The 18,271-nt window shown below is 34.9% G+C and overlaps 1 protein-coding gene across 2 annotated transcripts; it reads left to right on the plus strand.

Moving 5' to 3' along the window:
* The first annotated feature begins 473 nt into the window (after window positions 1–473).
* Window positions 474–17,421, plus strand: LOC100792725 (solanesyl diphosphate synthase 3, chloroplastic/mitochondrial). Of its 2 annotated transcripts, XM_006579849.4 has the most exons (13): window positions 474–627; window positions 714–869; window positions 1,998–2,087; window positions 4,049–4,129; window positions 4,251–4,322; window positions 5,309–5,443; window positions 13,064–13,150; window positions 13,280–13,351; window positions 13,477–13,562; window positions 13,803–13,935; window positions 14,231–14,320; window positions 15,922–16,020; window positions 16,939–17,421. In XM_006579849.4, exons 2-13 carry the CDS (start codon window positions 732–734, stop codon window positions 17,116–17,118), a joined length of 1,263 nt encoding a protein of 420 aa, XP_006579912.1. In that variant the 5' UTR covers window positions 474–627; window positions 714–731; the 3' UTR covers window positions 17,119–17,421. The 2 variants fall into 2 exon arrangements, with proteins under 2 accessions (XP_006579912.1, XP_006579913.1); XM_006579850.4 differs by lacking the exon at window positions 474–627 and having other exon boundaries at window positions 818–869; window positions 4,080–4,129.
* The last annotated feature ends 850 nt before the right edge of the window (window positions 17,422–18,271 follow it).

The following is an 18,271-nucleotide window of genomic DNA, read 5'->3' on the forward strand; positions in this document are numbered from 1 at the left end:
TGTTTGGTTTGGCTATTTTCTATTTTCATTTTTATTGGAAATAAAAAATGGTGATAGAAATGTGTTTGATTGAATTTTTTAAAATGTTTTTAGTAAAAATATTTTCTCAAACGAATCAAAAAATGAAAACAATAAAATCTTGTTTCCAGTATTTTCAGTTGAAATAAAGAACTAATTTTAGGTAAAATAAAAACGCGACCACAAGAAATATAATTTTAAGCAAATTTAAAAATACATATCATCTTAAAAATGTATTTTTAGTGTTTTTATTTCTTAAAATTCAAACTAAATATATTTTTAGAATTTTAATCTTTTAAAAATAAAAATAATTTTCAAAAAATAAAAATAAGAAACAAAAACAAAAAATACAAATACAAATCAAAAGGGTTTTTATGCACTTAGATATATTTTTTCCCCTTTTTCTTTAGACGAGTTCATAAAATAAAAGTGCTCACAAAATTAACCCTTTGGGGTTGGGTCCGGAACGGTCGAGCAAAATTGCACGTAGCTCGCCTTGACAAACCTTAAAAAATGGTTTATTAGTAGTCAGCGAGAAAATAGGAAAAAATGAAGGAGTATATGGTTGTGCTTCGGCGTCGTCACTACATTTCTAATTCATAATAAACGGTGGTTGGAGTTTGTTTAATTGTTTCTCCCTCTTTCTTTCTCTTTTGACGGCTCCTACTAATCCCACTTCTCCATCGCCGCCTCAGAGTCTTTCGTCGAATACGATGCTGTTTTCTCGGATATCGAGAAACCTCAGAGGCAGCTTCAACTCATGTCGGTGGTTTCTGTCCATCGGAGACCACAACCACCGCTTCCTTTCGCTGCACAATTTTCATTCACGTGGTGGAGACTCTACTCAACAGGTTTTCAGCTTTCGACCCTTTTGTTTTACTTAACATGCGCATTTCTAGGATCCTTCATTGGTTGTGGTTCGATTTAAAGTTTCGAACTTTATTGCTTTTGCTTTCGCCCCTTTTCTCTCAATTGGAATGGCTTCGGCAATGTGGCATTCGGGATAACTGCTTTCTGAATTTTCTATTGGTAAACTTGAGCGATGTGCCTACCAAGTGTTTGGTGTTATAACGATAGAACTCCGAGTTTTTTTAATAAGGCTTCCAATTGTCTTGTTGCGAATAGAAAGTTAAGCACTTTTAGTATGGTTATTGTTGTACATTTGGATGAAGTAAGAATCTGTTGTGGTCACTATGCTTGTCCGGTAAATTTATGTTTTTAGTGGCCAACAGTTATGTTTGCGTCAAATAGTATAATTTAGTGATGAAGGTTTGTGTTTGGTAGATTGTTTCTTACTTTGAGGAGTCTCTTTGATAGATATGGAGGTTCTAGAGAGCTGAGAGCTCTATTGTAATAATGGTTTAGGTCAGATTGGTTAAGAGAATCTCTAATACAAGAACTCAATTTGGATTAACTCTGTTTTGGGTGGTCCCTTGTTGCCGTATAGAATTTAAGTATACTCACTAATATTTTTATTCCAATAGTAGAATCCAACTTGAGTTCTTAACTTAATATAGTGGATTCCATTTTATCTCTCCACTTACTAAAAAATTATCATTTTTACTTAGCAAATTGTTTTTTAATTTTTAAGCAACTTTAGTGGCAGTTGCTTATATAAGCAACTTCTATAAGAACTTTAAAAACTTGTTTGCTCCAATCCAATGGTATTCTCAAGTTTCTTAACTTTAAAAACCAATTTAAGCAACCCCATTGGAGATCAAACTACATTTTGCACCATTTCCAAGAGACTATTTGGGGAAGGGGAAATTTTCTCCATTATCTGAATGTATGTTGGAGTTAGTATCCAATTGAAAACTTGATTGTGGCTGTCCTTATCAATTTGTCTAAAGATAATATCTTATCTTTCTTCTGTCCTTCAGTTATGTAGTTTCTTTCATTCTCATAACATGTTATTTTATCTGAAGAAAAATGTTTTGTAATACTTAATTTTACTTGTAAATGATTCTTGTGTGATGCAGGTTATGAGAAGTTTAATTATTTCAAAGGGCCTGCCAGCATTGCATAGTAGTAGATATCTGATCCATCATCAAAGCAGCTCCATAGTTGAGGTGAACCCTATTTCTTGCTTCTTCTATATTTTCAAAGTTATGTTTTTTATATGGCTTAATTACAGTTTTAGTCCCTTAGGTTTCGTGATTGTGCAATTTTGATTCCCTAGTTTCCAGTTATGCCAATTGAGTCCCTTCAGTTTTCTCCCTTTTACAATCTAAGTCCCTCCATCCTTATTCCATCTAATATTTAACGGAATTAGCTGACTTGACAAACTGACATGGCAGTGAGTAAATACAATGTATCAGCTAAAAATACAAACTATTTGAACTACAATGACCTAAAATGGTGTTTTAACTGTATTGACTTAATTGTGTTAATGATGCTTGTGGGTAAATTATTGTTTTTATGACAACAATGAACAACAAAAGGAATGTCTTTCTATTTTGAGCAAATTAAATATTGGATGGAAACAGGGTGGAGGGACCTGATTGTAAATAAGAGAAAAATTGAGGAACTCAGATGGTGTAATTTGAACTTCAAAGACAAAAATTGCGCAATCGGAATACCCAAGAGACTAAAAATTCAATTAAGCATTTATATTCTTCATGTCTAAACTCCTAAGGTAGTAAATTCTCTAACGAATGATGTAAAAATCCCAAGTTACAAAGAGTTTCCGTAATCATGTTAGTGCATGTATGTGTGCGCTCATATGTATATTTTATTCAAAGGAAAAAGGCAAGAGCATTATAAGCATAGTTATCAATCCTGGATAGTAGTGTGGAGTGGCCAACTCTGAGACTGCTATGGTGGGATGACTGCTACTGTGAAGTTGTAGATACAACACTACAAGTTACACCATCAAAAAATTTATACAAAATGTGTTTTTTTATCAATCCAACCGTTGAATTATATCATCAATTTTGATGCATATCAATGGAATATTAAAGAATTTTAGATTAATATAAATTTTTGTAGGTATGATCTATATGATAAGAGTTTTCAACCCACTGGTGGATTTTGAGATAAATTTATCTAATAAAAAGTTATCGAATGATGTAATAGTTGACATAACTTATATGTAATTTGGTTCATCCTTTTATATTAGGTGTCCATACGTGCACTGCAGCACTCAAATATTAAATATTATCCAAAATTAGACATTCATATGTTGGCAATAGATACAACTATCAAAGATGAAATCATAAGAGATGTGTAAGAGAACATTTTCTGCAACAAAATGAAAGTCCAGAACAATCTCTGAGATAAGGGGACAGTGAGAGAGTGAACTGAACAGAAACAGCAGCACAAAACATCGGACATAGTGCCAGAGAACAGAGCAAGGCTCAAAACATCAGGAAGAGCCGGAAAATGTCAGAAATGGCTGGAGATGGTAACAGACAATAATGGGTCATGTTTCAAAGACACAAGGCTGCATGACAGTTTCAGAATAGGATTTTCAATTTCAAACCCTGAATAAGGGAAGTGAAATCATGAAATTGTCCCTCAAAATAAACCTTAAGCTGCACAGTATTGTGGGCATAAACAGGGGGTTTTCACCATTAATCTAAGTTTCTCCCGCTAGTGCTGCGAAATCACACAATTTACATTGCTATGATAGCAGCCATGATATCCACAACATGAAAATGGATAGAGGCCTAGGGCTGTTATGCATTAGCAACACTATAGCGTGTGATTAACAATTATGATTATAAGGAATATAAATCTCATTATATCCATTGAGTTATTCCTGAACTGTTCTGAGGAACAACTTGAACCTTTTTGTGTTTGACTAGTACTGATAGTTTTTGAAAATTATAGATCATGTTTCTGCACACTTTCACGTCTACTACTCTCTAAAATTTAGTTTTTGAAAACTTATTTTTAAAAACTAAAAAAAAAAAAGCACAATCAAACACACCCTTTATAAAATAAAAGATTTCATTGAAGACCTTTATATGTGTTTTTCAATTGTTTGTCTATACCTAATTCTCCATTATGATACATGTACTGTTCTCAGGATGAACATGATCCATTTTCACTGGTTGCAGATGAACTGTCACTTCTTGGTAACAAGTTGCGAGCAATGGTAGTTGCTGAGGTATCTGATTGTTCTTCATTTACTTTCTAGTGTATGCATTGAATCAAAAGATCTGTCCTGAGTCATTTTCTACTTAGAAATATGGTCTAATTCATGGTGAGAATTGGGTATTATGTAACAGGTTCCTAAGCTTGCCTCAGCTGCCGAATACTTCTTCAAAATTGGAGTGGAAGGAAAAAGATTTCGCCCTACAGTAAGCATATTCTCAATGCTATGCAGATGTTCTTGTAGGCTTTTGCAACAATTTGCTGCAGATCTTTTATCCTTCTGCAGCAATGCTTTTCTTTGGATTGATATTTGCATATCATCATTGTAGGAGGAACTAAACTACTGTTAACTTATACTTGGAAAGTTGTGAATTTGTTGACCATCACTTGCCTTTCAAGTTGCTCTTTAAAATTAATACAAGCAAGCTAACACGTCCTTACATACTGACTCATCTCCTCTGTTCTATCACGAGCTCAGGTTTATCCCATTCTGTGAAATATGATCATTGACAGTTGACACATGCTTTAAGTGTGTGGTTGGGTAAATATCTTAATTAAGTGCTTATTGAATAAACTTTTATCAACCAAGATCTTATTTATAAGTTGTTTTAATAATCAAAGAAGTAATGAGGTTATACTGTTTTAAGTTCTAAGTTCTTAGCTGTTTTTACTAGTTGTCTTATTGAGTTTATTGAAATAAGCTAAAAACAGCTTGTAATAATAGACATCATAAGCTATTCTCATAATTTCTCCTAAACACTTACACAAATGCTTATATCATAAAATAAGTCTTAATAAGCTGTAAATAAACTCTTCCAAATGCACCCTTAGTGGACACATTGAAAAATGCAAGGTGCCCTTAGTAGTTTGGGCTATGTCGGGTACTAGGATATTTTTAACAATAGCTACAACTGCTATTCAAACTTGTTTTACTTGTTAATTGTTATGACATCTGGATCAGGAGGCCTTCCTAGCATTCTTAATTCTTCACTTCATGGTGCTAATTAACTCTGATAGCTTTACTGTTTCTCCATCTTTTTTTTGTGTAAAGTGTGCATATAGTTATAACTTATAAGGTGATAAAATGTCTCTTTTGTTATTTTATGTCTTTGTTCTCCTGTATTATCCGTTGTTAGTTTTGTTTCATTCTTTCACGTACAGTATTCAGGTTAACAAGTGGATGTTTCTGTAGGTTTTATTGTTAATGTCAACTGCATTAAATCTATCAATACACGAAGCACCTCCTCCTGTTGAGGTAGGAGGTACTTTGACAACTGATGTACGTTCAAGACAACAACGCATAGCTGAAATAACAGAGATGATTCATGTAAGTCCTTCAGAAATTTTCTTTTATCAAGTAATGCTTTCATGATACTGCTGATAATATTAGCTTTAGAATATTAAATTTTATTGTATGACACTTATTTAGGGGATATTGGATGTTTATATATTTAATTATATGAATGCCAATAACTTTGCATGATAAAGTTAAAAGATGAATATGTGAAGAGTTTGTTGCAATTTTGCTTTACATTTTTACTTATTTTTATCTTTGGTGCACTGCCTATTCTGCTTCTGTCTATTAGTTTAATTTTTTTTATTCTTTCATGTTGACAATGGCTAAAAGATTTTCTGTTTTTACTAATATTTAAAAACCAAACCGGTGAAAGTACTAGTTCACACTTCACAGTTTATTGGTTCAACACTTCAACTATGGTCGAACCAGTATTGATTAAATCTATATTTTTAATATTATATAATATTATAAGTAATAAAATATTATAGATTAATATAAATGACTAAATTATGTTTTATAGAGTAAAAAATAATAATATTTGGAAAAATAATTTATATCTGTGTAATCTTTACATATGTATTTTTATTTGTCTTAAAAATGTTTTAGGTTAAATAAAAAATGATTTTTTTTTTGTAATATACCGATTCAAACTGGTTTTCTGCACTGATTTTCAGCAGTATGATCAATTCTGTACCGGTTTTTCGATGAGTACCAATTTTCTGCACTAATTTTTTGTAGTTAATAGACCGGACCAGTTTCCAGTAGGACCAGCCTATCTGGTTTTTAAAACTATGGGTTTTCATTTACTTTTTTGGTATAGAATGTTGTAGTTGATTGTATTGGTTTCTTTGTATCTGTCTTTTTACTTGTACAGTGACCAGCATTATTCACTGGTAGACTTGCTTTTATTTTTTTATGTGTGATTCTTTGGCTCTTGATTGTATGATGACAATTCCAGGAGGGGAGGGAGGGGGATATAAACCTGAACTCATGGCTTGTTTGAATTAGCTTATCCAGACCATAAACATTTTTATGAGAAAGAAATAAGAAAAAAATTAAAAGGGAAAGACAGAAAGGAAAGAAAGAGAAGATATTGGAATGAATTTTCTTGTCTATTGATAAAAGAAATGTACATTATATGTATACTGCTACAGCATGTGGATAAGAATGAATAAAAGGAATCAGAAAACAGTACAAGAGAATAACCACTATACAGCTCAACATATTCTAGAAGAATGCTAGCTATTTACAGCTATTATTCAGTTATTTCTGTAATGCAAAAATATGAGGTAGCAGAGTGTGCATTGTGGCCCATTTCTACTGCTGCACAATGTTGTTTTTGGGATGGATTGGGCTCTTTATCTGTTAGCCCCCCACAAGTTGGCGGTGGGAAGATGTTGATTAACTCCAACTTGGATAAGTTTAAGCTGAATAGCCTTGGAGGGAGAGCTTTTGTGAAGATGTCAGCTAGCTGGTTCGAGGATGACACAGGAATTAATCGCATCAACCCAGCTTGTAGTTTCTCACAAACGAGGTGACAATCAATGTCCAGATGTTTTGTCCGCTCATGGAAAACGGGATTCGCTGCGATATGCAGTGTGCTTTGATTGTCACAGTAGAAGACAGCTTGTTTGGAACAAGGGATATTTAGATCTCTAAGCAGAAAATTCAGCCATTGTAACTCACAAGTGGCTGAAGCAAGGGCTTGGTATTCAGCTTCGGATGATGAGCGAGATACAGTGTTTTGCTTCTTTGTTTTCCAAGAAATTAAGGAATTTCCAAGAAAGAAACAATACCCTGTAACAGACCTTCTTGAATCAACACAAGTCGCCCAATCCGCGTCACTAAAACCAAGAATTTGGATAGGAGAATCACGTCTGAACGTCAAACCTGTCCCGGGGCTGCTCTTGAGATAATGAAGGACCCTCATGGCTGCTCGAAGATGCATCTGAGTAGGATTGCCCATGAATTGACTTAGCTGTTGTGTGGCGAAAGTGATATCAGGACGTGTGCTTGTAAGATACAATAGACGACCAACAAGTCTTCGGTATGAAAGCGGATCAGCAAGAGGTTCAATGGAATCTTGATGTAAACTAAGTGCACTGTCCATGGGTGTAGAACATGGTTTGGATCCTGTCATACCAGAATCCTTGAGGAGATCTAAACAGTATTTCCGTTGACACAAGGAGATTCCTGCATCTGAATGAGCAACTTCTATACCCAGAAAATATTTCAAAAGATCAAGATCTTTTATATGAAAATGTGAATGTAATATCTGCTTAATGTGGGCAATCTCATGCACAGAATTCCCAGTTAAAACAATGTCATCCACGTATATGATCAAAGCAGTAAAATCATGCGCAGCAGATTTAATGAAAAGGCTATGATCAGCATGAGCTTGATTATATCCACAAGATAAGAGTAAGAGAGACAGCTTTTCATACCATTTCCTGCTCGCTTGTTTTAGACCGTAGAGAGATTTCTTTAATTTGCAACACTGTAAACTGCAGTGACCCATGACACCAGGAGGAACAATCATGTAGACATCTTCAGAAAGTTCACCGTGTAGGTACGTGTTACTGACATCAAGCTGTTGAAGATGCCATCTATTGACAGAAGCCAGAGCAAGAACAAGTCGATTGGTTGCCATCTTTACAACAGGAGAGAAAGTTTCAAAATAATCGATACCTTCAATCTGTGTGAATCCCTTTGCTACAAGACGGGCTTTGTAGCGTTCCACAGTCCCCTCTGGTCGTCATTTGATTTTGTACACCCATTTGCACCCAATCGGTTTGACATTCAGAGGAGTTTCAACAAGATCCCAAGTCTTATTCAACACTAGGGCCTCTATTTCACTTTTCATAGCCTCCTTCCAGCAAGGTTGCTTTATAGCTTCCTGATAATTAGTGGGCTCTTGCTCAGAAGACAATGACATGAGGTAGTGACGGTGAGAAGGAGACACAGAGGTGTAGCTAAGAACAGATTCCAATGGATGTAAACACTTTGTGGATGATTGGGTTGGCATAAAATTGCAGACGTAATCAGCAAGGTGAGGTGGAGTGTTATGTGGGCAAGTTGAGCGACGAAGAAGGGGCGCTGTTTGGTCTGGTTCGCTATGTTGCGGCATGGTTGCATTTGGGGAGGAGGAACCAGATGGATTGGGCGAATCGGTCATGAGAGGTGAATTTGGGGCTGAGACACTTTCTGTAGATGAATATGGGCTGCTGCATGTTTGTTGGGACTCTTGGGTGATAATGGGTGAGTGGAAATCAGTGTCTGATGAAGACCAAGTTGGGCTAGGACGAGACAAGGATGGATTGGGCTCTTTATCTGGAGCAAAAGGAAAAATCATTTCATGAAAAAGCACATTTCTTGAAATAAAAATTTCTTTTATATCCAAATCCAAAATAACATAACCTTTTGTGCCATTTTGAAAACCTAAGAACACATCAGGTCTTGAACGCGGGTCAAATTTTATATGGTGTGTGTGTGTGGACGCATAACATAAACAACCGAAAATTTTAATCATGGAAAAATCTGGTTGCTGTTTGTGTAAGAACTCATAAGGAGTTTTATTTTGAATGACAGGAGAAGGAACACGATTAATGAGATAGACAGCATGTTTGATGGCATAGGACCAAAAATGAATTGGTACATGTGATTGAAAAATGAGTGCTCTTGCAACATTGAGAATGTGTTGGTGCTTTCTTTCAACTCTTGCATTTTGTTGTGGAGTGGTAACACAACTTGTTTGGTGCAAAATTCCTTTTGATGAAAAAAGATCTTTTAAGAAAAATTCTGGACCATTGTCTGATCTAATACATTTAACCTTTGTTTCAAATTGATTTTCAACGAGAGCGATAAAATTTTGAACATTCGAATGAACTTCCGCTTTTGATTTTAATAGAACAACCCAAGTGTATCTACTATAATCATCAACAATAGTTAGAAAATATTTGTGACCATGAATGGAAGCTTTAGAAAAGGGTCTCCAAATGTCCATGTGAATTAAATCAAATATTTTGGAGGCTCTACTATTACTAGGAGAGTAAGACAATTTTCTTTGTTTAGCCAAATGACAAACATCACAAGTTTCATTGAAATTTTTGGAAATAAAAGGAAATTGTTCATGTAAAACATGAAGACGTTTTCCAGATAAATGTCCTAATCTAAAATGCCAAATGTTGTTCATGGTTATAGGACTAGTGGTGGAGGAGTTGACAAAGGATGGAACAGTGGGTAGGGTTGAAGGTTCCTTGCTGATTACCAAGTGGTAGAGACCTTGTTGTAGTTTAGCCAAACCAATCCTCAAGGAGTTCATATCCTGTATTAGGCAAGAATCATGAGAAAAAATGAGTTTATAACAAAGACTAGAAAGCAATTTGGAAATAGATAAAAGGTTGAAATTAAATTCTGGGACATAAAGAGCATTATGTATGACAAAGGAAGGAGAAAATTGTATGGTTCCAGAAAAATTTGCCGTGACAGAGGCACCATTGGGTAAATTTATTTTAATGGGTTTGATTTTGGTATAGACTTGAAATAAAGCAAGAGAAGATGCAATATGGTCTGTAGCCCCTGAATCTACAATCCAGGGGGTGGAGTGTGAAGAAAAAGACATTGCATGTGTGTGAGAAAGGACGTGTGTGGTGGCGCAAAAAATAAAAGGATACCCAAATTGGAACCAGGTGAAGGGATTGGGCTTTTTAGAGAGAGATTGACACTTTTGGGCTGGTTGTTGTCTACTGAGCTCGAACTACCAGAAGGAGGAGTGTGCTGGAGAAGACTAATTAAATGTTGAAATTGGACTTTAGTGAGATTAAGCCCAGAATCTTGAGTGAAGCCCTCATTGGTCTCCTTCTCCTTAGCGTAAGAAGCATCACTGACGGCGCTGTTAGCTAAGGAACCAGTGTGAGGATTAAATTTTGGCCTTCCGGGGTAACAAGCATGACCCGGTGGATAACCATGCTTGCTATAGCAAACGTCCATTGTGTGGCCGAGACGATGACAATAGCCACACTTTTTGGAGGAGTTGGCTTTGTTCGTGGTACTTCGAGCTCTATCCATGGCAGCATTGGCAAATGAGTTAGGCTCATTAGTGGAAAAAACAGCATCAGGTTGTTGACATTCGTGTTGAATGACCATGGAGAAAATCCGATTCACGGAGGGTAAGGGGTCCATATGGAGCACTTGAGACCGAACCACTGAAAAATGATCATCAAGACCTTTAAGGAACCTGATGATGAAGTCTTGTGTATGATATGTTTTGGCAGAACATCCACAAGCAGTCATGGGTCGAAAATTATCCAGTTCTTCGCATAAGGCTTTTAAGCCAGTGATGTAATCGGTGACATTTCGAGTGCCTTGTTTGAAGGCATAGACTTCTTCTTGAAGTTCTGCGATACGGAGCAAATCGCTTTGGGAAAAATGTTCACGAAGATTAGTCCAGATGTCGATAGCTCTGTCAAGGTAGATCACACTTTGAGCTATGGAAGATGATAGAGAGTTTAATAACTAGGACATGATGATTGTGTTGCATCGTTCCCATTGAGGGAATAACGGGTCTGTGGCAGCAGGGGCTGGAATGGAACCATTGAGGAACCCCATTTTGTTTTCGGAGACAAGGGCCATGTGAAATGACCGCGACCATGAATGATAATTGTTGCCAACGAGGGCTGGAGCAATAATGACTGATGAGGGACTTTCACTAGGGTGGATGTGATATGGACTGGAAGGATTTTGGGTAGGGTCTGGTGGGGGATTTGAAGAATTTTCATCGGACCCTGGATTGGACGTATTAGAAGCTGAGCCTGACATCTCAGAGAAAAGCTCTGATACCATAAAAGGGAAAGACAGAAAGGAAAGAAAGAGAGGATATTGGAATGAATTTTCTTGTCTATTGATAAAAGAAATGTACATTATATATATACTGCTACAGCATGTGGATAAGAATGAATAAAAGTCAGAAAATAGTACAAGAGAATAACCACTACACAGCTCAACATATTCTAGAAGAATGCTAGCTATTTACAGCTATTATTCAGTTATTTCTGTAATGCAAAAATGAGGTAGCAGAGTGTGCATTGTGGCCCATTTCTACTGCTGCACAATGTTGTTTTTGGGATGGATTGGGCTCTTTATCTGTTAAAAATAAAATGAGTTTCTCCGTAAACTAAAATTAGTTATGCATAAGTTAAAAATCAACCTTTAAAGAAGCTGTATGAGAGAACTTCAAAAATTAACTTATACATAAGCTAAAATTAGCTTATTTTTAAGTTAATTTTAGCTTGTGGTATTAGCTTATGCAGAGGCCCATTTCATTTTTTCTTCTTATTTTCTTCTCTTAGAAGTGCTTCTAGAGAAGGTTTTGTCCAAATAGTGAAACAAGCACTTACTCAGTTTATTAACTGGTAGTCAGAGTTTGAAGAAAGGACTTTTACTAATCATAAATCTGAAGAAAGCGTGGGATGGTGATTGTGGTCTCTATCTATTTGTGATTATGCTTGCTGCAGTAGATGAGTGAGAGCAAGTGAATCATATGATAAAAAGAAAAGTCAAGAATGAATGTATTTGGAATAAAGTTGGAGTGACACCTGTTGAGAAGATGACAAAAACTTGCTTAGAGTGGCTCGGCCATGTGAGAAGAGCAACAGAGGCTCCAATGAGAAAATCAACAGAGGAAGACTGGAGAAGACTTAAGGAGAAACTGTTAAAAAAATCTTGCTCTTAATGTGTTTATTGTAAATTTGGTTTTCATAGAACCTAGTGGCGTTGTTTGACTTTGATCAATGTATTTTGGGGATAAGGCTTAGTTGTTTCTCTGGAAAGTGAATATCAATTTCAGACAGGCAAAAAGACTACTAAACAACTTTGTTGCAAATTTTAGCCTCTTTCTCTCTGTTTACTTTTTTTTTGCCTAATATCTTGTGCCTCCTTGTTTTATTTTCCTTTTATCCATTTGAAAAATATCACTTTGATAAACCCCTGGAGCCACTGTGCCTGACCTTTCGGATTGTTGGAAAATGATTTTACGACCAAATTTGTGTTTCCCTGTTCCTGATGCCTATGAGAAAGATTCTCTGAAGCAGAGATTGAACTATAGATATCTTAGTCTTTACCCTCCAGTTTTATGATATTAATATCTTCCAATTTACATTTAAATGTATAAAACTTGTAGTTGATCACTGAAGAGACAGTTATTTATTATTTATATTTAGTCATGTTAACAAACTGAAAAATACTGTACATGATAAATGAGAATCATGCTGGTGTAATCTTAAATTCAGTGTTCCATTTGTTCTGTCAATTAAGATTATCATTATTGTACACTTTTTAAGATTCCACATCAGAGTAGCATATGGGCAATGACTTGAACAATCTTTCTCTCTTGAGCTAGTTTTTGGGGTTGAGTTAGATCAAGTTTGTTCTCAGTTACAATATGGTAATAGAGCCTATCTCAGTCATTATTTTGGGTAACCGGCAAATGTCCAATCCTGAAAACTTCACACTTCAAATTTTTAGTCTTAGGCATGAGATTTGTGTATTAATATCCAATTGATGGGTATATGGTGAAAGTGCCTCTTTATACAATTTAAGAAAAAAAAATATTTATCACTATTACAAAATAATGTTGGCATAATGTTGTCACAGGTGGCAAGCCTTCTTCACGATGATGTACTGGATGATGCAGATTCTAGACGTGGTATTGGTTCATTGAATTTTGTAATGGGCAATAAGGTATATCTGAAGTTGTGTTTCGTTTGCCTATATGTCATCTGTTCATTTTTGTTTGGTTATATTTACTTAATACATACTGTCACATGGTGGGTGCACCTTGCTTGAGGTTTTTTTTATTCAAAAATGCAGTTGGCAGTGTTGGCTGGAGATTTTTTGCTTTCTCGGGCTTGTGTTGCTCTTGCCTCTTTGAAAAACACAGAGGTAAGGTAAATGGGTAATATGCTGTGTATACATATAAAATTGTAAAGATGTATAATGTATCTAGTTTCCTTGATGGTGCACACAATTTTGTTTCTGGCATCTGCCTAAGGACTTCATCTCTGTAGGTTGTATCTTTATTGGCAAAAGTTGTAGAGCATCTTGTAACTGGGGAGACCATGCAAATGACTACAACATCTGATCAACGGTGTAGGTATGCTCGAGTCTGTTTCTGTCATATATGTATGTGTTTACTTTGCTAGGAAATTAGTGTTTGCTTTATACAATTTGTATCGTATCAGTAATCGGTAATTAATGTTTTCTTTATAAAGATTCATTGATTTTCCTTTGCACAAACGCACAATTATAGATCAGTCCTAATTCTTAAAAATGTGGACATATAAGGCACCTATCTATGGTTAGATTGATTTCTCACAATTGTTTATATTTTCAGCATGGAATATTATATGCAAAAGACCTACTACAAGACTGCATCTTTAATATCAAATAGTTGCAAGGCAATAGCCATCCTTGCAGGGCAAACAGCAGAAGTTGCAATGCTTGCTTTTGAGTATGGAAAAAATCTGGTTTGTATATTCAATTATTCATAGATTTACTCTTTAAAGTATGATGTTTTCTATTGTAGATAGTGTGTTTAATGCTTAATAGTTGAATGCTTTGCATAAAGAGAATTAATGGAAAATGAAGTTAATATTTTTTTTCTTACTTTGTTTGCCCTCTTGCTAAGTGTTACGGATGTATCCACCATTTCATCTGGCAACATATAGTTAATATCTATTTTCCTGTCTGTACATGTTATGTACAGTATGTTTCTGTTTATGAATTTCCTTGAAATTTATTTCCCTCTCCACTGTTTTGCAGGGTTTGGCATTTCAATTGATAGATGATGTGCTTGATTTCACAGGCACATCAGCTTCCCTTGGAAAGGGTTCTTTATCAGACATTCGTCATGTAATTTCATAATTTATTCTTATTTTAAATTTCATCCACTCTTGATTTTGATGTTCAGTTATGATTTAAATATTTTGATGAAAGCCTATGAAACATGAATCCTTGTTGATGGTGAAATTTGTAAAAATGGTACACTGTATGTATAGAACCACAATCCCTCATTTTTTTAGGTTTGTCCACGCTTACATGATGCATATATGATTTTTGATGGACATTGTTTATGGTTAGGTTTGTCCATCCTTAGCCCCTACCTTTTTACCTTAATTCTGGATGTCCTCACGGAACAAATCCAAGAGATAGCGCCGAGATGCATGCTTTTTGCAGATGACATAGTCCTCCTTGGAGAGTCGAGGGAGGAGTTGAATGAGAGGTTGGAAACTTGGAGACGAGCTCTAGAAACACATGGCTTTCGCCTAAGCAGAAGCAAATCGGAGTATATGGAATGTAAGTTCAACAAAAGTAGGAGGGTATCTAACTCAGAGGTGAAAATAGGAGACCATATTATCCCTCAAGTCACACGGTTTAAATATCTTGGGTCGGTAATACAGGATGATGGAGAAATTGAAGGGGATGTGAATCATCGCATTCAAGCAGGATGGATGAAATGGAGAAAAGCATCGGGGGTGTTATGTGATGCAAAGGTACCGATCAAGCTAAAGGGAAAGTTTTATCAGACTGCGGTAAGACCGGCGATTTTGTACGGAACAGAATGTTGGGCGGTCAAGAGCCAACATGAGACTAAAGTAGGTGTAGCGGAGATGAGGATGTTGCGGTGGATGTGTGGTAAGACTCGACAGGATAAAATTAGAAACGGAGTTATTAGAGAGAGGGTTGGAGTAGCGCCTATTGTAGAGAAGATGGTGGAAAATAGACTTAGGTGGTTTGGGCATGTAGAGAGAAGACCGGTAGACTCTGTAGTGAGGAGAGTAGACCAGATGGAGAGAAGGCAAACAATTCGAGGCAGAGGAAGACCCAAAAAGACTATAAGAGAGGTTATCAAGAAGGATCTCGAACTTAATGATTTGGATAGAAGTATGGTACTTGATAGAACATTATGGCGGAAGTTGATCCATGTAGCCGACCCCACCTAGTGGGATAAGGCGTTGTTGTTGTTGTTGTTGTTGTTGTTGTATTGTTTATGGTTAGGTTTGAATAAATAACAATCTTTCTTGTAATTTACAATTTTGTAATTCAGTAATAAAAAAATATGTATTAACCTACAATTAAGTTAAATTCTATTACAAATAAGAATCTTCCAAAAAATCCTACCAAATTAGGGAAAATTAAAAAATAATAATAAAAGTCCAGTATAGTTCTGTCAGTTTTCATGTAATATCTGTAAATAAATGTGTAATTTATTTTGCTTCTTTCTTGATCCTGTTTTGGACAGCGTTTAGGAATTTATTTTTACCCTGATTAAATTTCTATCCTAACAGTTACAATCCTTTTTTGGGTTGGTTCCATTTGAAAGAAATTCTTTTCTTTTTAAATAAAAATTATGATTATATGGTTTGCCTTGCCTTTAATTCTTCATGAGATCTGTTGTTGTGCTTTGTATATACTATCCTGTGACTTGGGGTTGGTCCAAAAAATTATTGCAGGGAATTGTTACAGCTCCAATATTGTTTGCCATGGAGGAGTTCCCTCAGTTGCGTACAATTGTTGATGAGGGCTTCGAAAACCCTGCAAATGTTGATCTTGTAAGTTAATTTATGTTGCTTGGCTGCACTTATTCTACATAATTTGTTCTTATGCCTCTGAACAAAAGCAATAACTACGTTTAGATCTCTGATAGTGCTGAATCTATCACTTAAGGGGGTTGGAATTGGTTTTTGGTACATATCAACTTAAGATTTTAGTTCAAAAAGATCATTGATGGCCTCTCTATAAAGTGGTTCAGAATACTATCCCTGTAAAGTGAGGTCAATTTTTCCCTGATTTTCTTAAGGTGCATCTTTGATAATAAATTTAAAGCTTTACTCCACATGAATGCCGTTCTTCATGTATGTAGGATAACGAAACAAATAGAATTCAGATATGTTGCTTGAGCAGCTAAACGTCTAATTTGGCAATTAGGGTGTATAACATGATTGGTTGCAGTTGATTTTATATGTGTAAGTATGATGAGTTTTGTATTTATTTCATCTATATTTTTTTGAAGTCATATATACACTTTTAGTTCGTACCATAATCACTTCTAAGTTCAGGAATGCAAATATCAGGATCTTTCGCGGGGACCTACACTACTATTAAACCTGTATGATCTATTATTTAAATTAAACGTGTGCTGTACAAAAAGCCACATCATACGAACTTATATTTATTTGTTAGAATACATGTTTCAACCCTAAGGTATGGTTTGGTTGAGTGGAGTGGAGTGTAATGGAATGGATTAGAGAACAAATATTTGAATTAAAATAGAGTGAAGGAGGTGTGAGATTCACACTAAATAGTGAAATTTCCCTTCAATTTCTCTCCCCTTCTTAGTATAGACTATAGACAACAAACTAAGAACTCTCTACCTAACAAACTTCCTAACCAATTATCACTTTAATACTTTTGCTTATTACTTGTTAGCAAGATCACATATTTTTGTATTTGTAATTTTGCTTGTGTAGGCTCTGGAGTATCTAGGAAAAAGCCGAGGTATACAGAGGACACGGGAGCTAGCCGTGGAGCATGCTAACCTTGCAGCAGCAGCAATTGATTCCTTACCGGAGAGTGACGACGAGGATGTAAGAAAATCAAGGAAAGCCCTGATAGATCTAACTCACAGAGTCATTACACGAACAAAGTGAAAGGAAGACTCTCCCCTCCCTTTTTTTGTTTTTGTGGGTAGCTAAAGGATAAAAGATCTTAGTAAAATCAAGACTAAAAATTGTTTTGTTACCATCAATTTTTCTATAATGGTCCCCCCAAGCCCGAATGTGTGGGGGAAAATAAGCTGTTTCTAGGATTAATGTCGTCATTCGCTTTTCTTATTTATTTAGATTAAATCTCCTTCCCTCTGTTTGTTCTCCATTGTTGTAATAATGACTTTGGGCTAGTTTTGCCTCCCTTGATTTTCTTACTAGTTTATCTTGCTGCTGCTTGTATTTGGATTTTTGGAGCATTGAACAACTGTGGAGTTTTTATTCATAAATTTATCTTGTAAAACGTATGGTTATAATCAATTAATCCGTGAAACTAAAAGGATTTCTCAATTTTATGTGAGAAAAGCAATTTTATTCATTTAGTTCACAAACTACTCAAACAATAATTACGTATAAATTATACAGATGGAAGAAAAACAAAATAATTTTAATTCATTTTGCTATATTAGAACACTTTTTCTTTAATATAAAACATATAATTTGCAGTAGGTCTTATTTGTTTATATATAGCATCATTATATTCTTCCTGATACCTTATAATGTTTTATACTCGTTCTGATTTTTTAAATTATTATTTTTATACAGCGGTCAGATTGAGGCTTGAAGCTATAATCTTATGCATCTTATTTTAACTCCTACCACTAGATCAACTTTAGTAGGTTACTTCTGAATTTGAATATAAGAAAAAACACTAAGCATAAATATTTTTTAGTCTTATAATCAAATAAAAGGAATAGGGTGTTTTGATTACACATTTTTATATTTATTTTATCTCTATAAATATTTTTTTCAAACCATCCACTAATTTCTATTATTTTTTATTTTAAAACAAAAACATGGAAAGATAGTTAGGCAGTACCTATTTTTCCCTACTAAAGTAACGTGAAAATTCAACTGAGCTAGACTTATATGCATAAGTTCAAATAAATTTTATTTTTAATAATATTATAAATATAAATTTAGATATCTTTATTTTATGAAATTAAAAATTTAACGTGTTGTAATATTATTAATTTCAAAATTAAATGTTTGATTATACATTTTTATGCTTATTTTATCTCTATAATTATTATAAATT

The sequence above is a fragment of the Glycine max genome, chromosome 5 (genome assembly GCF_000004515.6).
Source record: "Glycine max cultivar Williams 82 chromosome 5, Glycine_max_v4.0, whole genome shotgun sequence".
In the NCBI taxonomy this organism is placed as follows: domain Eukaryota; kingdom Viridiplantae; phylum Streptophyta; class Magnoliopsida; order Fabales; family Fabaceae; genus Glycine; species Glycine max.

Coding starts and splice junctions, on each gene's coding strand:
- LOC100792725 (XM_006579849.4), top strand. CDS start 732: ATGCTGTTTTCTCGGATATCGAGAAACCTCAGAGGCAGCTTCAACTCA. Junction 4,130..4,250: donor GAGCAATGGTAGTTGCTGAG/GTATCTGATTGT, acceptor ATTATGTAACAG/GTTCCTAAGCTTGCCTCAGC. Junction 13,563..13,802: donor ACATCTGATCAACGGTGTAG/GTATGCTCGAGT, acceptor TTATATTTTCAG/CATGGAATATTATATGCAAA.